This window comes from Gobius niger, assembly GCF_951799975.1.
Source record: "Gobius niger genome assembly, chromosome: 3".
In the NCBI taxonomy this organism is placed as follows: Eukaryota; Metazoa; Chordata; class Actinopteri; order Gobiiformes; family Gobiidae; genus Gobius; species Gobius niger.
The window spans coordinates 43,743,984-43,771,094 of record NC_136854.1 but is presented as its reverse complement, the minus strand read 5'-3'; the positions used below and the strand labels follow the sequence as shown (position 1 = coordinate 43,771,094).

The window sequence follows — 27,111 nt, the reverse complement described above, 5'->3', positions numbered from 1 at the left end:
ATGTGACAAAAAATTGATACAAAAAATGACAAAAAATGGATTAAAAAAATGATGAAAAAATGACAAAAATGTGATAAAAAATTGACGAAAAAAATGACAAAATGTGACAAAAAAAGACAAAAAAATGATTTAAAAAAGACAAAAAATGTGACAAAAATTAACCAAAAAATTACAAAAAAATGATTAAAAAATGACAATAAATGTGACAAAAAATGACAAAAAATGGATTTAAAAAAATGACAAAAAAGCTACAAAATGAGTTGAAACCCCCCTCCCAAAAAAAAGATGAAAAAAAATGTGATGACGTGAGGAAAAAAGATCCATTTAGATGAGTTTTGTAGATCTTAGCTTTCAAATGAGGTGTTACACTGGCCTACAGGATTTGGGTAAAGCTGAACTGGAGAAAATGCTCTCGGTTCAGGCGGGAGTTAAGAGGTTAAAAAACACAGAGAACCAGCACCTCATTACATCATCAGGTGGAACAGAAACAAACACGACTCCAGGTGTTTAACAGAAAATAGGCCTTTAATACATTTGGCAGCCGATAAAGATGTAGTAGTAGCAGTAGTAGTAGTAGTAGGAGCAGTAGTAGTAGTAGGAGCAGTAGTAGTAGTAGGAGCAGTAGTAGTAGTAGGAGCAGTAGTAGTAGTAGTAGTAGTAGTAGTAGTAGTAGTAGTAGTATTAAGTACACAAAGACAACAGTGACCACAACAAACAGCCAACTTGTGAAGAACAGGCCTGAAAATCATTATCTACGTTATTTAACCCCTTAACTCCCACCTGAACCGAGCACATTTTCTCCAGCTTTACCCCAATCCAAAAGCTTCTGGAAAAAAGGTGTGAAAATAGCAACAAAACTGAGACGAAAACAAGGATGAAAATGTGAAAAAAGTGAAAGAATTGATGAAAAATGTACAAAAAAAATGACAAAAATAGACAAAGATTTGACAAAAAAGTGCGAAAAATTGACTAAAAAATTGACAAAAAAGTGAGAAAAATTAGACGAAAAATTGAGAAAAAATGGACGAAAAAGTGATAAGAATTTGACAAAAAAATGTGAATAATTTGATGAAAAAGTCACAAAAAATTGACAAAAATTGAGGAAAAATTTGACGATTTTTTTTTTTTTAAATGGACGAAAAAGTGATAAGAATTTTACAAAAAAAAATCGAAAAATCTGACACAAAAAAATCGAAAAATGTGACAAAAAAAATCGAAAAATTTGACCAAAAAAATCGAAAAATCTGACAAAAAAAAATCGAAAAATCTGACAAAAAAAATCGAAAATTTTTACAAAAAAATTAAAATAAAATTACGAAAAAGTCACAAAAAAGTCACGAAAATTCGGCTGCCCAACAAAAATAGTGATGAAAAAAAATCTGATGACGTGAGGAAAAAGATCCATTTAGTTTTGTAGGTCTTTCAAATGAGGAGTCACACTGGCTTACAGGATTTGGGTAAAGCTGAACTGGAGAAAACGCTCTCGGTTCAGGCGGGAGTTAAGAGGTTAAACAGCCCTGACAGACCAGCTGTACAGAAAACAATAAAGCTGCACATGAGGCGTCTCAGTGTCCAGTGGGTTCCAGCAGAACGGGCAGGAAAAAAAATGACAAAAATCCAGTAAAAAAATGACAAAAATCCAGTAAAAAAATGACATGAGGGTCAGACTGTTCTAATCGATGGGCGTCTGGAAGATGAGCTGCACATGAGGCGTCTCAGCGTCCAGCGGGTTCCAGCAGAACGGGCAGGAGGTCTGAGAGCCGTGCCCGTTAGCGGGGGCGTGCACGTTGGCGGGGGCGTGCACGGCAGCAGGAGCGTGCATGTGAGGCGTGCGCACGAGGCTCCAGTACGCGGCGGTCCGGCTCGAGCAGACGTGTCCACAGGGGACCAGCGCGTGACTGGGTTTCCCCGAATCCACGCAGAAGCCGCGCTCCAGCCCCAGCCACAGCGGCACGTAGGGCCCCCGCGCCCTGCACATGGGGCACGACCCCCTCCCCCAGGCGTGGTGCCCGTGCACGTGGCCGCAGCGCACGTACACCCAGGGCTGCCCGGGGTCCGGCTCCGGGCCCGGCTCCAGGCCCGGCGCGGGGAGGGGGGTTCGCGGGGGTCTGGGGGGGAAGTGGAGGGTGTAGAGGCCCACGGGGCACTGGGGGCGGGCGGAGTTCAGGTCCCGCCGGTGCGACTCGAGGAGGGCGTCCGTGGGGCAGAGGGAGAGGCCCGCGGAGGAGCGCCACAGCAGGACCACGCCGCACAGATCCACCAGCGAGCCGTCGACGAGGAGGTTCGACTCGCCTTTCACCTGCAGGGGGCGCACACGAGACAGGAGTCAGCCGGTATGATTCACAGATTTATTTATGTGCTACTTTCAAACAGTAACCTCTTAACTCCCACCTGGACATGTTTTCTCCAAATCTAAAAGCGTCTTCAAAACAGAGACGAAAAACGAGAAGAAAATGAGGAAACGCAACAAAAAAAGATAAAAAGTGACCCAAAAAAAAGCGACGAAAATGACAAAAATCCAGTAAAAAAATGACAAAAATCCAGTAAAAAAATGACAAAAATCCAGCAAAAAAATGACAAAAATCCAGCAAAAAAATGACAAAAATGCACAAAAAAAATTGACAAAAATCCAGCAGAAAAATGACAAAAATCCATCAAAAAAAGTGATAAAAATGACAAAAACTCAACTAAAAAGTGACAAAAATCCAGTAAAAAAAAAGACAAAAATCCAGCAAAAAATGACAAAAATCCAGCAAAAAAAATACAAAAATCCAGCAAAAAATGACAAAAATCCAGCAAAAAAAGACAAAAATCCAGCAAAAAAAATACAAAAATCCAGCAAAAAATGACAAAAATCCAGCAAAAAAAGACAAAAATCCAGCAAAAAATGACAAAAATCCAGCAAAAAAATTAACAAAAATCCAGCAAAAAAAATACAAAAATCCAGCAAAAAAATTGACAAAAATCCAGCAAAAAAGTGACAAAAATCCTGCCAAAAATACTAAAATCCAGCAAAAAAGTAATAAAAAAGTGCCAAAAACACATAAGGGAAATAAAAAGTGACGACAATGGCCTAGAGGAGAGAATGGATTTGGTTTTGGCCGGTGGTAAGAGGTTGAGAACTCGCCATAAAGGAGGGCATTCATTCAGTCCTCAGAACAACCTGCAAGAATCATCAGGACAGGGGACAACCCTCGCTGGACAGAGGAGGCATTGATATTTGGAATCGTGGGCCCTTGAACACTTTACCAGGACGAAGGAGCTTTTTTTGCTTTCACTAATCACTGAAGAAGTCAAGCTGATGATGTCACCGTCGTCCAACCCCTACTGGAAGGAAGACCAACCTGTCTGAATCTGAATCTGTGTGGTGTTTTCTGAAGTCTTGCTATTAGATTTGTTTCAAAAATCAAGCTTCAGTAAGAATCAATATAAGAATCAGCTTTTGTAGAGCCTAGCCATCAGTACAGGAGTCCCACAGGGGTGTACACTCTCCCCCCTTTTATTCTCTCTCAACATGGGGTCCCCAAAGTGAGACGCGGGGGCCACATGATGACAGAGCTGACATTATGGTTTCAAGCCTAAATGAAGGTGTGGGGAACCTTTCTTAACCCCTTAACTCTCACCTGAACCGAGCACATTTTCTCCAGTTTGGCTTTACCCCAGTCCAAAAGCTTCTGGGAAAAAGGTGTGAAAATAGCAACAAAACGGAGACGAAAACGAGGAGGAAAATGTGAAAAAAGTGAGAAAAAATTGAAGAAAAATTGAGGAAAAAAATGACAAAAAATTGAGAAAAAAATGACGAAAAATTGAGAAAAAATTGACGAAAAAGTGACCCAAAAAATGACAAAAATTGACAAAAAATTGGCAAAAATCCAGCAAAAAAAGTAATAAAAAAGTGACAAAAACACATCAGGGAAATAAAAAGTGACGACAATGGCATAGAGGAAAGAATGGATTTGGTTTTGGCGGGTGGCAAGAGGTTAAGAACTCGCCATAAAAGACGAAAAATGGAGAAAAAAATGGACGAAAAAGTGACAAAAAAATGACAAAAATTGACAAAAAATTGGTAAAAAATTGAGAAAAAATGGACGAAAAAATGGACGAAAAAGTGAAAAAAAAAGACAAAAATTGAGAAAAAATTGGCAAAAAAGTGAGAAAAATTTGACGAAAAATTGAGAAAAAAATGACGAAAAATTTAGAAAAAATGGACGAAAAAGTGACAAAAAAATGACAAAAATTGACAAAAATTTGGTAAAAAATTGAGAAAAAATGGACGAAAAAATGGACGAAAAAGTGAAAAAAAAAAGACAAAAATTGAGAAAAAATTGGCAAAAAAGTGAGAAAAATTTGACGAAAAATTGAGAAAAAAATGACGAAAAATTTAGAAAAAATGGACGAAAAAGTGACAAAAAAATGACAAAAATTGACAAAAAATTGGCGAAAAAATGAGAAAAAATTGAAGAAAAATTAAGAAAAAATTTACGAAAAATTTAGAAAAAAATAGACGAAAAATTTGACGAAAAATTTGGAAAAAATTGACAAAAAAATTGACAAAAAAAATTGAAAAAGTGATGAAACAAAATCTGATGACGTGAGGAAAAAGATCAATTTAGTTTTGTAGGTCTTAACTTTCAAATGAGGCGTTCCACAGGATTTGGGTAAAGCTGAACTGGAGAAAATGCTCTCGGTTCAGGCGGGAGTTAAGAGGTTTAAATGCACCTATAACGTTTCCCTGCACTGACCCCCGATCCTCGGCTTCACACTGACACTGTAAAAAGTGTTCCTCACCCGGGCTCCTCTCTTCTGAGCCGACCGAGTCTCCCTCAGGGTGAAGCTGTTCCCGCACACAGACACCTCCTTCCACAGCCCGGGTTTAAACGACCCCGCTTCAGAATCACACGGCCCGGGCTCAGACTCGGGACTGAAGCCCGGACCGGGATTCATGACCAGGACCCCGTTTGTGGTGAGGGCGTCCATCTGACCGTCCAGTGTTCTCCACTTGGTCGCTCTCTCCTGAAACAACAGGTTTAAACTCAGGAGTGGGGGCTGTTTAGACAAAGGAGGGTCGAACTTCTAAGCCTTGAACAGTTTTACTAAGACCTTGTCGACATGTGGAGCTAAAGGGAGGGTAGTAGTTTGCATTGTAAACCACAGAAATGATAGAAACACCTTCAGCTGTCTGTGCCTCCTACGTTTACTAGACCTGTTAGACCTGCATTCGGATGAGCAGTGACTTTATGCCGTCCATTCTTACCCCCAGGGCGATGTTTTTGGAGGAGTCGAACCCGGCCGCGTAGATCCTGGCGCTGTACGGAGGCTCTCTGGAGCAGAGGATTCGACAGCAGAACCGAGAGACCGAGCTCTGAGCCGGGTCTGACCCTGCTCTGTCTGTGACCACGAAGTCGATTTGCTCCTCTGACGAGCGGCCGATCTGCGGAGGAGAGACAACCGTGACCAACAAGTTCCAAGATCAGTTTTGTGTTTTTTGATGCAGACAACATACCAGAAAACACATGCTTTTAATAGAATAGAATAGAAAAACTTTATTGTCTACCATGCACAATGATGGCAGAAATTTGCCTTTGGCTCGCTCATGCATTCCAATACATTTGCCCAGCAATGTACATAATAAAATCAGTTCATTGCAGACACAGCAGCAGCAGGTGAAGGGTTAGAATGAATGAACCTAAACTAAAACCGTCAAGTCCAGCCGTGTTTCTAGATTCTAGTGTCCAGAGTTCAGTTTTGTCCATTTATTTTCATGTTTGTCTTTAGCGTTCATTGGGGTTTTTACTAAAATTTGTGTTTTTATTCCATCCATCCGTTTTCTTCCGCTCTATCCGGGGCCGGGTCGCGGGGGCAGCAGCCTCAGCAGAGACGCCCAGACTTCCCGGTCCACACACGCCTCCTCCAGCTGTTCTGGGGGGACCCCGAGGCCACACCAGGCCAGCTCGGAGACATAGGCTGCGTCCGAAACGAGCAGATTGGTAAGAGCTCTTACGCCAAACCGGATGTGCGTCAGCGTCCGCCATGACAAGAGGCTTCCGAATCGGTCTGTCAGTTAGGAAGGAGTTAGGAAAAGGAGCCTCGATGCTAACTATCATAGCCACTTTAGCATAGGGACCTCTGATGCTAACTATCATAGCCACTTTAGCATAGGGGCATTATTCATTCACCCATCGGTGATGATAAGCGAGGCAACCAGTCTGCGCACATCAGCCCCAGCACCAACCACGCACACACTACTGTCGCCAGGCTTCCTGGTGTTCCCAAACGGTCTCCCATCCCAGTCTAAACCAGGCCCTTCCCTGCTTAGCTTCCGAGGAACGGTCTCCCATCCCAGTCCTAACCAGGCCCGTCCCTGCTTAGCTTCAAAGTCGGTATGGGAAATAAACATGGCGGCGCCCAGGCGGCGGCCATTGAGATTGCGGTTTCTATTATAGATATGATATGATGTGTTGCCGTCTGTATCTGTGGTGCTGCCTGTCCTGCGTTGCCATGGAGATCAGCCACAACACGTGTAATGCATGAATAACACACAGACCTGGAACATGTCGGTGCTGCTGTCCGGGACGTACTCCACCACCACCGAGTGTTTACGGGACAAACTGAAGGAGACGCTGTGCTGCAGACGGCTGCTGACCACCTGCAGAGACGGGACAACGAGCTTATTATGAGGCTTCTTCACCCCTTAACCCCCACCTGAACCGAGCACGAGTCTGGCTCTACCCCAATCCAAAAGCTTCTGGGAAAAAGCTGTGAAAATAGCAACAAAACTGAGACGAAAACAATGATGGAAATGTGACAAAAACGTGAGAAAACACTGATAAAAAAGTGGCAAAAATGTCACAAGAAATTGACAAAAATGTGACAAAAAATGACATAAATTTGATGAAAAACGGATGAAAAAATGACAAAAATGTGTCAAAAATTTGATAAAAAATTGACAAAAAAGAAACAAAAATTTGATAAAAAAATGACCAAAAAAATGACAAATGTGACAAAAATATGACAAAAATGTGACAAAAATGTGACAAAAATGTGACAAAAAAATGACAAAAATGTGACAAAAAAAATGACAAAAATGTGACAAAAAAATGACAAAAATGTGACAAAAATATGATAAAAATGTGACAAAAAAATGACAAAAATGTGACAAAAAAATGACAAAAATGTGACAAAAATATGACAAAAATGTGACAAAAATGTGACAAAAATATGACAAAAATGTGACAAAAAAATGACAAAAATGTGACAAAAAATGACAAACAAAATGACAAAAAATTGATAAAAAAACTGATGAAAAAATGACAAAAATGTGACAAAAATTTGATAAAAATGTGACAAAAATGTGACAAAAAATGACCAAAAAAATGACTGAAATTTGATAAAAAATGTGATAAAAATTTGACAAAAACAAAACAAAAATTTGATAAAAAATGACCAAAAAAAATGACAAATGTGACAAAAAATTTACGAAAAAATGACAAAAATGTGATAAAAAAAAAAAGACAAATGTGACAAAAATGTGATAAAAATGTGACAAAAAATGAAAAAAAACAAAAAATGACAAAAAAGTGAGAAAACACTGATGAAAAAGTGGCAAAAATGTCACAAGAAATTGACAAAAATGTGACAAAAAATGACATAAATTTGATGAAAAACGGATGAAAAAATGACAAAAATGTGTCAAAAATTTGATAAAAAATTGACAAAAAAGAAACAAAAATTTGATAAAAAAATGACTAAAAAAATGACAAAAATGTGACAAAAAAATGACAAAAATGTGACAAAAATATGACAAAAATGTGACAAAAATGTGACAAAAAATGACAAAAATGTGATAAAAATATGACAAACAAAATGACAAAAAATTGATAAAAAACTGATGAAAAAATGACAAAAATGTGACATAAATTTGACAAAAAAGAAACAAAAATTTGATAAAAAATGACCAAAAAAATGACAAATGTGACAAAAATTTTACGAAAAAATGACAAAAAATTGATAAAAAAAAAAAGACAAATGTGACAAAAATGTGATAAAAATGTGACGAAAAATGAAAAAAAAAATAAATAAATGAAAAAAAAGTTACTAAAATGAGTTGAATACCCAACAAAAAAATGATGGAAAAAAATCTGATGACGTGAGGACAAAGATCCCCTCGGTTCAGGCGGGGGTTAAGAGGTTAAAATGGTCTCTGTAGGTCTTTCTTGTTGAATTACCTTTTCAGCCTGTGGGGTGTAGGAGGAGTGAACTGTGCTCGGCCTCACTCCGTTGGCCTCTTTCCTTCGATACAAAACAAAGCGACTCCTCTTCCTCTCCGTCTCCACGCCAGGTAACGAGCCGTTACACCTGAAACGGCTCGTAAAGTAAACCAGGTCTGCAGGAAACTCAAATCAAAATCTTTTGTTCTATTAAAGGAAAAGTAGTTCGGCATCCGCACAGTAAAGTGAAGATTACTGCGCGGATTTCCAATATAGTTCCCCCTTTTATCCGCTTAGAAAATCCACATTGTTTAATTGTGTGTAATTATACTTTGTAGTGGAACACTTCACGTAACCATATTTAAATAGGGAAAACGTGGAAGAGCTACGACACCTGCAGTGGCGCTTATGGCCTCTAGGGGCACGAGTTACTAAGTTCTGCTTTAATAAATGGTTAGTTCCCTTCTGGGGCCAGGACTCCCCCGAAAAAGAGATTCTTCATCTCAGTGGGAATCTGAAAATGTCTTTATACATTGTTTATAGTTTATTAAGTGTATGAGTCACACTGAATGAATGAATGAATGAATAGTTCAGGTAGGGCTGTGCAATTAATCGAAATTCGATTACGATTTCGATTACAACAGTAAACGATTACAAAATTAGCATAATCGCAAAAAATCGATTGTAATATACATATTTTTTTTTTTCATATTTTTTTTTTTAATTTTTTGATTTTTTGTCACTTTTTTGATGGATTTTTGTCACTTTTTTGCTGGTTTTTTGTCTTTTTTTTATGGATTTTTGTCACTATTTTTGCTGGATTTTTGTCTTTTTTTGCTGGATTTTTGTCTTTTTTTTGATGGATTTTTGTCTTTTTTGATGGATTTTTGTCACTTTTTTGCTGGTTTTTTGTCTTTTTTTTTAATGGATTTTTGTCTTTTTTTTTAATGGATTTTTGTCACTTTTTTGATGGATTTTTTTAAAGGCAACAAATAATCGTTTGAATAATCGTGATTTCAATTATGACAAAAATAATCGTGATTATTATTTTTTCAATAATCGAGCAGCCCTAAGTTCAGGACTAATTAAGTGTTAGTTCATGAGCTTGAGTTTATTGGTTTATTTGGTTGGGACAGTGCATGTTAATGAACAAGCCACACCGGATTGTTTCCATCCCTCGTCCCCCATACGCACTCTCAAACACACTCTCATTCATCCTATTGTACATGTTTAAAGAGGGGGTGTTCTGCTTTTTTCAGTCCCATAGCACCAGTCTATATCACACTACAATGATGACAAACCTCCTGTTGGTCTGTAAATGCAGTAAATTAGAATAACTGCCTTGTATAAAATGTCTCTCTCAAAATGGCTGTAGTGAATGTCTTGAAATAGGCCTCTGTCTCTTTAAGAACCTCTGAGCCTTTAGACACGCCCCCTCCACACGCTGTCTGTGGCATCAGTGGGGAGGGGGTTCTGCTGAGGAGCAGTGGTCGGTTACTCGGCTGGTGACCAAAGCTCGGAGGCGTCTCCAGGAGGTGGGGGCGTTCCTAGGAGGACTCAGGCAAACCTATCCCTAAAATGGCCGCCATCAGAGTTTTTACAGATTACTCAGAAATACGTGAATGTGCCAAGGCAACACTTCAGCCATGTTTTTAATGAGGGAGTGACAGAATAACATGATGGAAAGCTTGAAAAAGTCCATTTTGCAGAATACCCCCCCTTTAAGTGATTTATATGCAAGTATATGAGACCTACCCGAGTACGAAGAGCTGCCCGTACATGACCGAATCAGGTTCTGCTTCGGGATCAGGCTCAGGTCTCAAGTCCAGGCCCGACGAGGACATGGTGGACTTCACAGGTCGCCTACAGAAGAAGCAGATGCAGAACTTATTACAACAATGACTGTTTTTGGCATTTTCTCGTCACAGTTGCTGCCATTAGAACATTTACTGTAAACATGAACAGATTCTTAAACACTTGACTGAATACAGATTACTAATGTTTCAGGTTCCTCCTACGTCAGGATGGCCCACAGTGGCGGCACAGATCCGTCTCAGGACTCAGGTAAGGTAAGGAATACTTTATTAATCCCTGTATTTGTTCTCTGCATTCGACCCATCCTCAAGACCGCTGGGCCGACCTGTTGGAGCAGTGAGCTGCCAGCTGAGGCCGGCGCTCAGGACTGGCCAGATGTCCATTCTGGAAGAGCACAAAGGGCCACTGGCTCGAGGGCCTCTCAGTTTTCTCCTTAAAGGAACAGGCCAGCGTTTTTCCATACGGAGATATGTTCTTACCTGAGCTGTGACGAGTTCTTTAGAACCTGTCTGATCTTCAGTCACGTAAACACAGCGCAGACGGCGTTAGCATTTAGCCTCTCCCTCCCTCCTCTATAGCTCCAAAACAGGTCCAGATAGAAGCTACCAAGCTCTTCCACGTTTTCCCTATTTAAATATGGTTACGTGAAGTGTTACACTAGTATAATTATAATTACACAAAATTAAACAATGTGGATTTTCTAAGCGGATAAAAGGGGGAACTATATTGTAAGGCGTAATAATACCAGTAGTTCGAAATCCACGCAGTAATCTTCACTTTATTGTGCGGATGCCAAATGCCAAGCTAAGGTAAGAACATATCTCAGTATGTAAAAACGGTGGCCTGTTCCTTTAAACAGGGGAAGGGAAGTGACATCACCAACAGCTGTTTTTCTTCTTCTTTAAAGTTATTGGTGGAGCAGGCCAAACAAAAGTGCATGTCGCCCCCTAGTGTCCAACAACAACATAGTGTCCAAACAAAGACATTTAAGGAGAAAAATAAATCCAAATGATCCAAACACTGCGCTGTAAAGTGAAGATTACTGAGTGGATTTCGAACTACTGGTATTATTACGCCTTACAATATAGTCCCCCCTTTTATCCGCTTAGAAAATCCACATTGTTTAATTGTGTGTAATTATACTTTGTAGTGGAACACTTCACGTAACCATATTTAAATAGGGAAAACGTGGAAGAGCTTGGTAGCTTCTATCTTGACCTGTTTTGGAGCTATAGAGGAGAGAGGGAGAGGCTAAATGCTAACGCCGTCTGCGCTGTGTTTACGTGACTGAAGATCAGACAGGTCCTAAAGAACTCGTCACAGCTCAGGTAAGAACATATTGTCCCCGTTGTGTTGCCGTACAGAAAGCGAATTTGGGCGCAACTTTTTTCACACTTAAGGCTATATCCGCACAAAGACAAAACGTTTATATTTTCAGAAACTTCCTTTGTGAGCCTAAAGCAGCTCAGTAAACGTGTGCGTCCACAAGGGTCGACTCAGGTCTGTGGTTCATCCTCCAGGCCTGTGTGAGGCGCTGTGACGCGGATAATAGAACAGGATGTAGAGGCGCATGTGCAGCAAACCTTTGTGGAATAAAAACAGTGAAAATGAAACGGATTGAAGGATTTAGGATCTACAGACGAGACGAGGAGGAGAGTTTATTCTTCTGTCAGTGACTTTGACAGAAGACGGACTCGTGTTTTTCTCCTCGTCACCTGTGGCTTGTGGAGCAAAGAGGGGCGGAGTCAAACCATCACAGATCCATGAGGAAAACTCAGCATCAGGTCATTATGGATCACAGACTCTGGAGCTGTGATGTCATCGAGACGTCGTAACAGCGGAGTCACTTAAACGGCGTTTTCAGATCTTTCCTCTGGGACCTAGTTTGGAAAATGTTCGTTTACAGACGCCCAAAACGCCGGCTCGTATGGACGATACACTCGACTGGAAAAATATCTTTTTGTTTGGTCCTCAGCCTGACTTCATATGGACTGGGCCTTACTCAGAGTGATTTATACTTTCTACTTCGATCGTAGTTTCTCCGGTAAATGCTTCAGTACTTTCACAAACATTTGATTGAACAACCATTTCAATTATTCTAATATTGGACCAGTAGGATCTGCACTTTTTGTCAAGTAATGAAAGCAAGACCAACACGGATCTACTTAGGGCTGAAACGACTAATCGATTATTGAAAGAGTCGACAACTATTTTAGTAATCGATTAATCGTTTTCTGGCTCACACGGACTAAAATGGGGCAAAAATGACAAAAAACAAAATGTACCGTAAATGCTCTAATAGAGGCCGGGGCCTTTATTTACTCAAGGGCATCAGGACCAGGCCTTTATTGGAACCAGGCCACAATTAGAGACAGGCCTTTATTTCTATTTGAGCAAAACGGACGACCAGGAAAACAAAGAAAAACGAGATTTGTGTCCATTTGCACCTAAAATATTAGGTTCATTTATTAATGAACATTTCAAACCCTCTCCCAGCGGCTGGAACATTGACGCCTTTTATTTTGTCGGGACAACAGGAAGTGTTTCGTTGCTGTTAGCGGAGCTTTGACATCAGTGTCACTGCAGGTTTCGGTTTCGTTTTTACCCCGGACCGGATTATTTGTTGTTATCTTGTGTAAAAGGCGAGTTTAGACGGAGCGTTTGTGTTTGTGATCGATCATGAGACTGACCCGAGAGAAGACGAGACGCTCGCGCTGATGGGAGGAGTTATTTTGAGGCGTGGGACTGACCTGCACACGGAGCAGCTGGACGTGCTTTGAAGACGCGATGGAGACTTTATTAAAACCCTGGAGGGTCATAAACATTTGCCCTGTTTCCAAATATGGTCACAGGAGGTTTGAAAAGTGGCTAAATCTGTGTCAAAGTTACGCTGGGATCAGCTCCTCCGCAGCGTCGCCCTCGGCCCGGGTTCAGTTTGTTACTTCCTGCACCTGAGTTTTCATTTACACCAGTATGAGACAAATTCCTAACATGGGGAATATTTCTACTGTTATAGTTTCTAATAAAAGCCCCGGCCTGTTTTAGAGACCGGCTTTAATTTGCCTCCACCAGCCGCGAACCCGGCCTCTGTATTAGAGAATTTACAGTCGTTTTTTTTTAATGGAAACCTGCTTTGAGTTTATATTTAGGGTCTGTAGTGGTTTGTACAATGTAAATTTCATGAATAGAACCTTCAAAAAACAAATAATCGTTAGTTGCAGCCCTAGATCTACTGAAGCACTAATACAAATAAGAGGCCCTGCTCTAAGCTCCGCCCCTCCTCTTGTAAATAAAGGCCCGTTTACAGTGAGTGTCTGCAACAGTGTCCTTGTGTCTGTCTCTGCCTCTGCTTTTTTAAACAGCTCCCATTGTCCACGACTCCATGACTCACTCCAGACCGAGCAGTGTTTACACCGGAGGAAAATACAGGAAAACTGCACTCGCTTTCCAGAAAATGCTCTGTCGTGATGTGAGTTGGAGGGTGATTCACGTTTATTATCAGACAAAACCAGAGGAAGACGACTCGATGGTCCCGTGTTAGTAGGACTATACAAAATGATGATGGGAGAGTGTGACCATTGCACAAAGATCAGGACCCTGTGGCGGCCGATCCACATCAGTCTCCTGCTCCCTGATCCACTCTTTCACAGTGTGAGCTCCATGAATCCTGGCATCATCATCTAATTCTTGAGTCAAACAAAATCGATCGAGTCAGTGGTTTTGGTGCTGATGGTAATGAAAAAGGAAGTAAATTCTCCGAAGCGATAACATGTACATAACCGCGTGTTTCCGCATTCAACATAACCCCCCCTCTGGCAGCAGGTCCAGCACAGAAAGAATCAAAACTTAAGAGAAAACAAAAAAGAAAGACAACAGAACCTCGATTCCTTTTAAGTGCACATCTTTAAGATGAATATTGTTATCATGAGCACCAATCAGGCAATACAAAACCTTTCATGAATAAGTATGAATAAGTAATGCTACATGGGTTGTGATGATGATGATGCACTGCAAAAAGTGCCCTCCTAAAAACAAGGATAAAAATATTAAAATATTTTTGTCACTTTTTTGCTGGATTTTTGTCGTTTTTTTGCTGGATTTTTGTCACTTTTTTGTTGGATTTTTTGTCATTTTTTGCTGGATTTTTGTCACTTTTTTGTTGGATTTTTTGTCATTTTTTTGTTGGATTTTTTGTCATTTTTTGTTGGATTTTTGTCATTTTTTTTGCTGGATTTTTGTCACTTTTTTGCTGGATTTTTGTCATTTTTTTGCTGGATTTTTGTCACTTTTTTGTTGGATTTTTGTCTTTTTTCTGCTGGATTTTTGTCATTTTTTTGTTGGATTTTTGTCATTTTTTTGTTGGATTTTTGTCATTTTTTTGTTGGATTTTTGTCATTTTTTTGTTGGATTTTTGTCATTTTTTTGTTGGATTTTTGTCTTTTTTCTGCTGGATTTTTGTCACTTTTTTGTTGAGTTTTTGTCATTTTTTTGGGTCACTTTTTAGCTTTTTTTGTTGCGTTTTCATCCCCATTTTCTTTCTTTCTTTTGCCTCTGTTTTGAAGAAGCTTTTAGACGTTTTGTTTTGTTTTAAGGAAGAAATTCTGCCAATGGGGTCAGTGTTTTTTTCTGGCTAAGAATTCCTATTTCTAGAATATTTTTCTCTTCATAAAACAAGAAAGAAACACTAAATCTAAGCAAATAAAGCTAGAATTGAGCAAAATGTGCTCAGAAAATTGAAAAGGAAAACATTCTTATTTAGTGAAAAATTGTGGGTTTTTTACTTAAATGTTGCTTGATTTAAGTCAAATGTTCTAAATTACTCACATTTTTGAGCAAAATGTTCTTAATAAATACTAATATTTAAGGAAAATATTGCCGCGCCCGGAGACCCGTCTCCATGATGTGGAGCCAGGCTGATGGTCAGAATCACCTGCTGGAGGATTCACCTATTGTACATGTTTTTAGTGGTAGACATGGGGAGAACATGCTCCACACAGAATCGAACCCGGGACCTTCGAGCTGTGAAGCTGAGGCTCTAACCGCTGTGCCACCGAGCCGCCCACTTTAAAGAATGGAATGTTTTATCTCTCTGTGAGAATCAGTTCTTACATTAAGAGTTGTTGATCTGAGTTTTTCTTATAATAAGAAAAAATATTCAAAAAGATTCAAAAAGTTTTTCTTTCTTGTTACAAGAAAAATGTGCATGTTTTAGCAAATTTATCTGAACAAGAAATGTCTAGATTTTTTTTTTTCCTAAAATAAGATTTTTTTTTCAAGAAAAATTTGCTCCACAAAACATTATTACTTTTTAGGGAAAAAGTAAGACCTTATTTCTTAAAGTAAGACATTTTTTACTTGCTTAGAATCCACTTTTTGCAGTGTGAAGAACAGTAATACTAACATGGTCATAAATAAGGAAAAATAAATAAAAATGATACACTTGTTATAAAGTGTAACATACTGTGATTGTTGACTTGCATTTGCTGTAAATATGTAACATATGTTATTGTTGCAGCCACATTATTATTGAAGTGAAAAGGGGGGCGGGAGTTAATAAGCTTGTCTTCTTCCCACTCCTTTTCGAGCTAGAATGCTGTTTTTTTTTTGGTAATTATTATTATTGTTTTTCTCGCTTTTGTGTCTGTTTTGTGTAGCTCGAAATAAAATATTCAATCAATCATCTCAGAATATGCTCGTGCCATCAGGGAAGAAGGAATCCACTGATGGAATAACCAGGTCATTCAGGATGTTCAGATCTCAGTCTTTGGACTCATAATGTTGCTGAACCTCGACCTGAACAAGTGCAGCGACCCCACATCAGAACAGTTCGTAATAATAACAATAATGCCTTAAAGTTGTGCTTTACAGGCCTGGGTAGAAGTTCCTTTGTGTCGACGTTCATGTACAGTAAATGTTCTGACGCCTGTCGGGTCCAGCACTATGGAAAGTTACTTGGTTGTTTCAGCTCAAATGAATGACGCAAATGTAAAATATACTTTCGTTTTTAAATTGCAATTCACAAATACAAACAAACCGAGGCCCCACATGAACACACTGTCAAAGTCATTTGCCTTAAATGCAAATCTCAGGTCAGGTCTCGACTGAAACTGAACCTGTGCACGAGTCTGTGTGCACGAACAGATGCTTTGTCTCTATGGGCAGGTTTTAGAAAGAATCTGGAAATGTACCACAAATCTACAGGATTTCAGGAGCTAAGGTTAAGTTAACTTTATTAATCCCACTTCAACACCCCTGACCTAATAGAGGGGGAAACTCAGAAAATGAGAATATTGTTGCATTCATTTCAGTAATAAAACTGTGAAACTAATACAGACTCATTACATGCAAAGTGAGATATGTACAGCCTTTGTTATAATTGTGATTATTATGGTTCACAGCTTGTAAAAAACCCCCTCAGAAAACTACAATATTTTGAAAATGGACTGTGAGCCATAATCATCAAAGTCTGAGTCTGTATCAAATATTAGTTTCACAGTTTGTTCAGATTTTCCTACATGTTCCAGCCATGTCCCAACGTCCACTGTCTCTCAGAAAGGTGTTGATTCGGGTCTGAAGCGCCGTCATGCACCAGCTTAATATAGAAGCTGCAGGTACGCGTAAGACCTGAGGTGGCAGTAGTGAGTATAAAATGACCACCTTGCATCTAGTCTCTTTAACCTCTTACCACCCGCCAAAACCAAATCCATTCTCTCCTCTAGGCCAGTGTTGTCACTTTTTATTTCCCTTATGTGTTTTGTTACTTTTTTACTACTTTTTGCTGCTCTTCTGTCACTTTTTTGCTGGATTTTTGTCACTTTTTCTGCTGGATTTTAGTCACTTTTTTGTTGAGTTTTTGTCTTTTTTTGTTGAGTTTTTGTCTTTTTTCTGCTGGATTTTTGTCACTTTTTTGCTGGATTTTTGTCATTTTTTTGCTGGATTTTTGTCTTTTTTTGCTGGATTTTTTTTTTGCTGGATTTTTGTCACTTTTTTGCTGGATTTTTGTCTTTTTTCTGCTGGATTTTTGTCATTTTTTTGCTGGATTTTTGTCATTTTTTTGCTGGATTTTTGTCACTTTTTTGCTGGATTTTTGTCATTTTTTTGTTGGATTTTTGTCATTTTTTTGCTGGATTTTTGTCATTTTTTTGCTGGATTTTTGTCACTTTTTTGCTGGATTTTTGTCATTTTTTTGTTGGATTTTTGTCACTTTGATGCTGGATTTTTGTCATTTTTTTGTTGGATTTTTGTCACTTTGATGCTGGATTTTTGTCTTTTTTTTTGTTGGATTTTTGTCGTTTTTTTGTTGGATTTTTGTCATTTTTTTGCTGAATTTTTGTCACTTTGATGCTGGATTTTTGTCATTTTTCTGCTGGATTTTTGTCATTTTTTTGCTGGATTTTTGTCACTTTTTGCTGGATTTTTGTCACTTTTTCTGCTGGATTTTTGTCACTTTTTCTGCTGGATTTTTGTCACTTTTTGCTGGATTTTTGTCACTTTTTCTGCTGGATTTTTGTCTTTTTTTGCTGGATTTTTGTCACTTTTTTACTGGATTTTTGTCACTTTTTTGCTGAATTATTGTCACTTTTCTGCTGGATTTTTGTCAATTTTTTGGTCACTTTTAAAAATATTAGTTTCACAGTTTGTTCAGATTTTCCTACATGTTCCAGCCATGTCCCAACGTCCACTGTCGCTCAAAAAGGTGTTGATTCGGGTCTGAAGCGCCGTCATGCACGAGCTTAATATAGAAGCTGCAGTTACGCGTAAGACCTGAGGTGGCAGTAGTGAGTGTAAAATGACCAACTTGCATCTAGTCTCTTTAACCTCTTACCACCCGCCAAAACCAAATCCATTCTCTCCTCTAGGCCAGTGTTGTCACTTTTTATTTCCCTTATGTGTTTTGTTACTTTTTTACTACTTTTTGCTGCTCTTCTGTCACTTTTTTGCTGGATTTTTGTCACTTTTTCTGCTGGATTTTAGTCACTTTTTTGTTGAGTTTTTGTCTTTTTTTGTTGAGTTTTTGTCTTTTTTCTGCTGGATTTTTGTCACTTTTTTGCTGGATTTTTGTCTTTTTTTTGCTGGATTTTTGTCTTTTTTTTGCTGGATTTTTGTCTTTTTTTGTTGGATTTTTGTCACTTTTTTGCTGGATTTTTGTCATTTTTTCTGCTGGATTTTTGTCATTTTTTCTGCTGGATTTTTGTCATTTTTTTGTTGGATTTTTGTCACTTTTTTGCTGGATTTTAGTCATTTTTTCTGCTGGATTTTTGTCATTTTTTTTGCTGGATTTTTGTCATTTTTTTTGCTGGATTTTTGTCATTTTTTTGTTGGATTTTTGTCACTTTTTTGCTGGATTTTTGTCATTTTTTCTGCTGGATTTTTGTCATTTTTTTTGCTGGATTTTTGTCATTTTTTCTGCTGGATTTTTGTCTTTTTTTGTTGGATTTTTGTCACTTTTTTGCTGGATTTTAGTCACTTTTTTGCTGGATATTTGTCACTTTTTTGCTGGATTTTTGTCTTTTTTTTGCTGGATTTTTGTCATTTTTTCTGCTGGATTTTTGTCATTTTTTCTGCTGGATTTTTGTCATTTTTTTGTTGGATTTTTGTCATTTTTTTTGCTGGATTTTAGTCACTTTTTTGCTGGATTTTAGTCACTTTTTTGCTGGATTTTAGTCACTTTTTTGATGGATTTTTGTCTTTTTTTTGATGGATTTTTGTCATTTTTTCTGCTGGATTTTTGTCATTTTTTTGTTGGATTTTTGTCATTTGTTTTGCTGGATTTTTGTCATTTTTTTGTTGGATTTTTGTCATTTTTTTTGTTGGATTTTTGTCATTTTTTTGTTGGATTTTTGTCACTTTTTTGCTGGATTTTTGTCATTTTTTCTGCTGGATTTTGTCTTTTTTTTTGCTGGATTTTTGTCTTTTTTTTCTGCTGTATTTTTCTCACTTTTTTGTTGAGTTTTTGTCACTTTTTTGTGTCACTTTTTATCTTTTTTTGTTGCGTTTTCATCCTCATTTTCTTCTCGTTTTTTTCCCTCTGTTTTGAAGAAGCTTTTAGATTTGTTGAAAACATGTTCAGGTGGGAGTTAAGAGGTTGAATTACAGAAGTGAACTTACTATAAACAATATTCTAATTTTCCGAGTTTTTCTGTCTGTTCTTGTGTTGGAAATTGTTCAGCGAAGCTCAAAGTACTTGATCGTTACTCGAGTAAAAGTACAGATACGATTAGTCAGATATTCCTCCATGAAATTTCTAATCAAGTATTTGCAGTAGGAAAAAAAAAGTACTCGAATTCCGCCTCCGTACGGCAACACGACGGGGACAAATCTTCTTCTCTGTTGTGAGTCAGTGGCACTTGACAGTTACATCTGCACAGCGCCACCTCCTGTCCTGGAGTGTGCATGATCAGGCTTTTAACCTCTTAACCCCCACCTCAACTGAGCACATTCTCTCCAGTTTGGCTTTACCCAAATCTAAAAGCTTAATAAATAATAAATAAAAGGTTAATCAAAGTGTGACTTTAATTAGTGTTAACCTCTTACCACCCGCCTAAACCGAATGCCTTCTGTCCTCCTCGGCTATAGGCCTGTGTGACACCTCATTTGAAAGCTAAGACTCACAAAACTGATCTTTTTCCTCGCATTGTTGCCGTGTTGTGTCACCTTTTGTATGTTTTTTTATTGTTGAGTTTTTGTCACTTTTATTTTTTTTTTGTCACTTGTTGGTTGACTTATTGTGACATTCATGTTGAATTTTTGTCACTTTTTTGTTGAATTTTTGTCACATTTTTGTTGAATTTTTGTCACTTTTTTATCAATTTTTTGTCACATTTTTGTTAAATTTTTGTCACTTTTTTATCACATTTTTTGTCACATTTTTGTTGAATTTTTGTCACATTTTTGTTGAATTTGTGTCACTTTTTTATCACATTTTTTGTCACATTTTTGTTGAATTTTTGTCACTTTTTTGTTGAATTTTTGTCACTTTTTTATCAAATTTTTGTCACATTTTTGTTAAATTTTTGTCACATTTTTGTTGAATTTGTGTCACTTTTTTATCACATTTTTGTCACATTTTTGTTGAATTTTTGTCACATTTTTGTTGAATTTGTGTCACTTTTTTATCACATTTTTGTCACTTTTTTGTTGAATTTGTGTCACTTTTTTATCAATTTTTTGTCACATTTTTGTTGATTTTTTGTCACTTTTTTGTTGAATTTTTGTCACTTTTTTTTATCACATTTTTGTCACATTTTTGTTGATTTTTTGTCACTTTTTTGTTGAATTTTTGTCACTTTTTCTGCTGGATTTTAGTCACTTTTTTGTTGAGTTTTTGTCTTTTTTTGTTGAGTTTTTGTCTTTTTTCTGCTGGATTTTTGTCACTTTTTTGCTGGATTTTTGTCATTTTTTTGCTGGATTTTTGTCTTTTTTTGCTGGATTTTTTTTTTGCTGGATTTTTGTCACTTTTTTGCTGGATTTTTGTCTTTTTTCTGCTGGATTTTTGTCATTTTTTTGCTGGATTTTTGTCATTTTTTTGCTGGATTTTTGTCACTTTTTTGCTGGATTTTTGTCATTTTTTTGTTGGATTTTTGTCATTTTTTTGCTGGATTTTTGTCATTTTTTTGCTGGATTTTTGTCACTTTTTTGCTGGATTTTTGTCATTTTTTTGTTGGATTTTTGTCACTTTGATGCTGGATTTTTGTCATTTTTTTGTTGGATTTTTGTCACTTTGATGCTGGATTTTTGTCTTTTTTTTTGTTGGATTTTTGTCGTTTTTTTGTTGGATTTTTGTCATTTTTTTGCTGAATTTTTGTCACTTTGATGCTGGATTTTTGTCATTTTTCTGCTGGATTTTTGTCATTTTTTTGCTGGATTTTTGTCACTTTTTGCTGGATTTTTGTCACTTTTTCTGCTGGATTTTTGTCACTTTTTCTGCTGGATTTTTGTCACTTTTTGCTGGATTTTTGTCACTTTTTCTGCTGGATTTTTGTCTTTTTTTGCTGGATTTTTGTCACTTTTTTACTGGATTTTTGTCACTTTTTTGCTGAATTATTGTCACTTTTCTGCTGGATTTTTGTCAATTTTTTGGTCACTTTTAAAAATATTAGTTTCACAGTTTGTTCAGATTTTCCTACATGTTCCAGCCATGTCCCAACGTCCACTGTCGCTCAAAAAGGTGTTGATTCGGGTCTGAAGCGCCGTCATGCACGAGCTTAATATAGAAGCTGCAGTTACGCGTAAGACCTGAGGTGGCAGTAGTGAGTGTAAAATGACCAACTTGCATCTAGTCTCTTTAACCTCTTACCACCCGCCAAAACCAAATCCATTCTCTCCTCTAGGCCAGTGTTGTCACTTTTTATTTCCCTTATGTGTTTTGTTACTTTTTTACTACTTTTTGCTGCTCTTCTGTCACTTTTTTGCTGGATTTTTGTCACTTTTTCTGCTGGATTTTAGTCACTTTTTTGTTGAGTTTTTGTCTTTTTTTGTTGAGTTTTTGTCTTTTTTCTGCTGGATTTTTGTCACTTTTTTGCTGGATTTTTGTCTTTTTTTTGCTGGATTTTTGTCTTTTTTTTGCTGGATTTTTGTCTTTTTTTGTTGGATTTTTGTCACTTTTTTGCTGGATTTTTGTCATTTTTTCTGCTGGATTTTTGTCATTTTTTCTGCTGGATTTTTGTCATTTTTTTGTTGGATTTTTGTCACTTTTTTGCTGGATTTTAGTCATTTTTTCTGCTGGATTTTTGTCATTTTTTTTGCTGGATTTTTGTCATTTTTTTTGCTGGATTTTTGTCATTTTTTTGTTGGATTTTTGTCACTTTTTTGCTGGATTTTTGTCATTTTTTCTGCTGGATTTTTGTCATTTTTTTTGCTGGATTTTTGTCATTTTTTCTGCTGGATTTTTGTCTTTTTTTGTTGGATTTTTGTCACTTTTTTGCTGGATTTTAGTCACTTTTTTGCTGGATATTTGTCACTTTTTTGCTGGATTTTTGTCTTTTTTTTGCTGGATTTTTGTCATTTTTTCTGCTGGATTTTTGTCATTTTTTCTGCTGGATTTTTGTCATTTTTTTGTTGGATTTTTGTCATTTTTTTTGCTGGATTTTAGTCACTTTTTTGCTGGATTTTAGTCACTTTTTTGCTGGATTTTAGTCACTTTTTTGATGGATTTTTGTCTTTTTTTTGATGGATTTTTGTCATTTTTTCTGCTGGATTTTTGTCATTTTTTTGTTGGATTTTTGTCATTTGTTTTGCTGGATTTTTGTCATTTTTTTGTTGGATTTTTGTCATTTTTTTTGTTGGATTTTTGTCATTTTTTTGTTGGATTTTTGTCACTTTTTTGCTGGATTTTTGTCATTTTTTCTGCTGGATTTTGTCTTTTTTTTTGCTGGATTTTTGTCTTTTTTTTCTGCTGTATTTTTCTCACTTTTTTGTTGAGTTTTTGTCACTTTTTTGTGTCACTTTTTATCTTTTTTTGTTGCGTTTTCATCCTCATTTTCTTCTCGTTTTTTTCCCTCTGTTTTGAAGAAGCTTTTAGATTTGTTGAAAACATGTTCAGGTGGGAGTTAAGAGGTTGAATTACAGAAGTGAACTTACTATAAACAATATTCTAATTTTCCGAGTTTTTCTGTCTGTTCTTGTGTTGGAAATTGTTCAGCGAAGCTCAAAGTACTTGATCGTTACTCGAGTAAAAGTACAGATACGATTAGTCAGATATTCCTCCATGAAATTTCTAATCAAGTATTTGCAGTAGGAAAAAAAAAGTACTCGAATTCCGCCTCCGTACGGCAACACGACGGGGACAAATCTTCTTCTCTGTTGTGAGTCAGTGGCACTTGACAGTTACATCTGCACAGCGCCACCTCCTGTCCTGGAGTGTGCATGATCAGGCTTTTAACCTCTTAACCCCCACCTCAACTGAGCACATTCTCTCCAGTTTGGCTTTACCCAAATCTAAAAGCTTAATAAATAATAAATAAAAGGTTAATCAAAGTGTGACTTTAATTAGTGTTAACCTCTTACCACCCGCCTAAACCGAATGCCTTCTGTCCTCCTCGGCTATAGGCCTGTGTGACACCTCATTTGAAAGCTAAGACTCACAAAACTGATCTTTTTCCTCGCATTGTTGCCGTGTTGTGTCACCTTTTGTATGTTTTTTTATTGTTGAGTTTTTGTCACTTTTATTTTTTTTTTGTCACTTGTTGGTTGACTTATTGTGACATTCATGTTGAATTTTTGTCACTTTTTTGTTGAATTTTTGTCACATTTTTGTTGAATTTTTGTCACTTTTTTATCAATTTTTTGTCACATTTTTGTTAAATTTTTGTCACTTTTTTATCACATTTTTTGTCACATTTTTGTTGAATTTTTGTCACATTTTTGTTGAATTTGTGTCACTTTTTTATCACATTTTTTGTCACATTTTTGTTGAATTTTTGTCACTTTTTTGTTGAATTTTTGTCACTTTTTTATCAAATTTTTGTCACATTTTTGTTAAATTTTTGTCACATTTTTGTTGAATTTGTGTCACTTTTTTATCACATTTTTGTCACATTTTTGTTGAATTTTTGTCACATTTTTGTTGAATTTGTGTCACTTTTTTATCACATTTTTGTCACTTTTTTGTTGAATTTGTGTCACTTTTTTATCAATTTTTTGTCACATTTTTGTTGATTTTTTGTCACTTTTTTGTTGAATTTTTGTCACTTTTTTTTATCACATTTTTGTCACATTTTTGTTGATTTTTTGTCACTTTTTTGTTGAATTTTTGTCACTTTTTTATCAATTTTTTGTCACATTTTTGTTGAGTTTGTGTCACTTTTTTGTTGAATTTTTGTCACTTTTTTAACAATTTTTTTTCACTTTTTTGTTGAATTTTTTGTCATGTCAATGTCACAAAAATGTCACAAGAAATTGACAAACAACTGACGAAAAACAGACATAAATCTGACAAAAATGTGACAAAAAAATAACAAAAAATTGACAAAATGTGACAAAAATGTGATAAAAAATTGATGAAAAATGCTTAAGAATGTGGCAAACGCAATAGGCTTTAAGCTTTTAGATTTGGGTAAAGCTGATCTGGAGAAGAAATACACTCAGTTAAGGTTGACTTCTTGCTTTGAAGCCTTTACATTAATGCAGTGGAGTAGAAAGTCTTATATTTATCTTTCAAATGTAGAGAAGTAAAAGTACAAAGTTCTCAACAAAAATACTACACCAGTAAAGTACAGTTCCTCAAAAACTCTGAGCTTCAGTAAAAGTATTACTGGTCACCTCTGACTGTTCCTGTTATTTATATATAATTATACAAAGTTAAGACATAGTATTTTACATTCCCTTTACGAGTATGACTGAGTACTTTTTCATTATTTCAAAGTAAATACTGAGGAGAGATATTTGAAATGAAATGAAATGATGAGACTCACGTAAAGAGTTCCTTGTTGAAGTCCGGGTTGAGCTCAGTGGAGACAGACTCAAACCGGTCCAACAGTTTCAGCTGCTTCCTGTTCTCTGAGGAAGAGCTGGACCTTCAAAATAAAACTCAGTCAAACAGAAGTGAATGTGGGACATGAGAAGTTCAAACTCAGGTCACGTGAAGATCCGCATCGAAGCCTGAAGTTTGCAAAGTGAGGAGAGACGGAGAGGAATTTTAAACAATCAAACTCCTCCCCTTTTCAACCAGAAAGCCCTTCTTAGTTTGCTAAAAAATGAAAAAGAAAGGCTCGTCTCATTGGTCGACGCGGGAGGATGCTAGACTCGGATTAGTTGATTAGATCCGGGAAGGAGGGACAAAAAACAACATATATATTATTACATACTTTACATAAAGATGTGGTCAATTTTGCGCATTTTATGAAATTTGTAAAACATTTAGACTTCCAGACTGTCACTTTAACCTCTTACCCCCCGCCTAAACCGAATGTCTTCTGTCCTCTTTGGCTATAGGCCTGTGTAGCACCTCATTTGAAAGCTAAGACTCACAAAACTGATCTTTTTCCTCACGTTGTTGCTGTGTTGAGTCACCTTTTTATGTTTTTTTTTGTCACATTTTTGCTGAATTTTTATCAAATTTTTGTTGAATTTTTGTCACATTTTTGTTGAATTTTTATCAAATTTTTGTTGAATTTTTGTTGAATTTTTGTCACTTTTTTGTTGAATTTTTGTTGAATTTTTGTTGAATTTTTGTCACTTTTTTGTTGAATTTTTGTCACATTTTTGTTGAATTTTTGTCACATTTTTGTTGAATTTTTATCAAATTTTTGTTGAATTTTTATCAAATTTTTGTTGAGTTTTTGTCACATTTTTGTTGAATTTTTATCAAATTTTTGTTGAATTTTTGTTGAATTTTTGTTGAATTTTTATCAAATTTTTGTTGAATTTTTATCAAATTTTTGTTGAATTTTTATCAAATTTTTGTTGAATTTTTGTCACATTTTTGTTGAGTTTTTATCAAATTTTTGTTGAATTTTTGTCACATTTTTGTTGCGTTTACATCCTTGTTTTCTTCTCATTTTTTGTGGCTGTTTTGGTGCTTCTTTCCCCCAAGAATCCTTTTGATAAGGGTAAAGCCAAACTGGAGAAAATGGGATCCGTTCAGGTGGGAGTTAAGAGGTTAAAGGAACAGTTCACAGTTCTTCCACACTGAGACATGATCTGAGCTTAGACGAGTTGATCCGTACCTGTCTGGTCTTTGTGCCCGTGGAAGAGCTCGGTCGGTTCTAACTTCACCTTGTCTGGAGCCATAGGAACACACTGGGAGAGGCCAAATGCTAACAACATCTTTGGTCGTTTTGCATGACTGAGGGCACGCACAAAAACCAGACAGGTACGGATCAACTCGTCTAAGCTCAGGTAAGAACAGATCTCAGTGTGAAAAAAAACGTGGCCTGTTCCTTTAAGGCTTAAAGGTATTTTGGCACAATTCCAAATCTCTTAACAAATGAGCTTTTTTGTGCCAGTATTAGTTTTAATCAAAAACCTCATGTAAATTCAGACAAACGAAACACTGTTGTCTGTAAAACATTTAAACTGATCGAGTCGGCTTTGTATTATTGTATTCAAACATATTTAAGGCGAGACGCTGCAGGTGAATAGGGGAAAACATGTATATTTACAGATATCAATTTGAAACTGTTGCTGTCGATCACTGGCATAAATGTGAGAAAAAAATACATGGCAAGTTTTCTGTCATTTTATCTTTTCATATAAGAACAAGGTGTTTTATGCCTAAAAATGCCCCAAATTTCCCATCTTTTTCGGCGCCAAAATCTGAATAATGGACAGAGCTCAAATGTATGGTTTCATTTTATTGATGAATGAGTTACCGAGACTTTCTCAGAGCGGATTTTGGATTTCTTGTTTAGTTTTAAAATAAGCTGTTTTTTAGTGTAAAAATGTGTAAAATTTTAATTTCCGCCTTATTTTTTGACATTCAAAACTCAATAAATGGGGCTTAAGGGATTAAATAATAAAAAATCCCTCTGAAAAAATCTTCCAAACATTGTTCAGTCCGAGGCTGGAAAATGTGAAGTCTTTAGGTCCGACTGACGTGGACAAAGTGTCGCCACAATGACAGAAAAAAGTGTTTTGAGAAAAAGGCCCTTGAAATTGCATTCTCCCATATAAGTCTATGGGGGAACATTGAATCAGCGCAATATTTAAACATGTTATTGTGAAGATTAGGCATATTTTCTGTTTCCGGGTGAAAGCTTATATGTTCAGAGACAGATTTGGCCCAAAACCTGAAAACTGAAAAAATTGAGTTTTGCCTGTAGAGTCTCCCCTCCCCAGCTTCATGTTTCTTCTCCCACACGAACACAGAGCAGTCGGGCTTTGACATGTTGATGCTGTCGGTCCAAGGACAGCGTTAAAGGGGCTGGATGCAAGTTGGTCATTTTATACTCACTACTGCCAGCTCAGGTCATATGTGTAACTGCACCTTCTATATTAAAGGAACAGGCCAGCGTTTTTCCACACTGAGATATGTTCTTACCTGAGCTGTGACGAGTTCTTTAGGACCTGTCTGATCTTCAGTCACGTAAACACAGCGCAGACGGCGTTAGCATTTAGCCTCTCCCTCTCTCCTCTATAGCTCCAAAACAGG

At 36.8% G+C, this 27,111-nt stretch overlaps 1 protein-coding gene across 1 annotated transcript; it reads right to left on the bottom strand.

Moving 5' to 3' along the window:
- Positions 1–1,672: 1,672 nt before the first annotated feature.
- Positions 1,673–24,544, bottom strand: LOC306960520 (E3 ubiquitin-protein ligase pellino homolog 1-like; the record flags this gene model as incomplete). The annotated part of the gene is made up of 7 exons (XM_079552950.1): positions 24,434–24,544; positions 9,963–10,070; positions 8,226–8,355; positions 6,545–6,646; positions 5,255–5,431; positions 4,789–5,013; positions 1,673–2,299 (listed from the first exon to the last, which is right to left on the bottom strand). The coding sequence occupies exons 2-7, from the start codon at positions 10,049–10,051 to the stop codon at positions 1,673–1,675; spliced, it is 1,350 nt and encodes a 449-aa protein (XP_079409076.1). The 5' UTR covers positions 10,052–10,070; positions 24,434–24,544.
- Between the last annotated feature and the right edge of the window lie 2,567 nt (positions 24,545–27,111).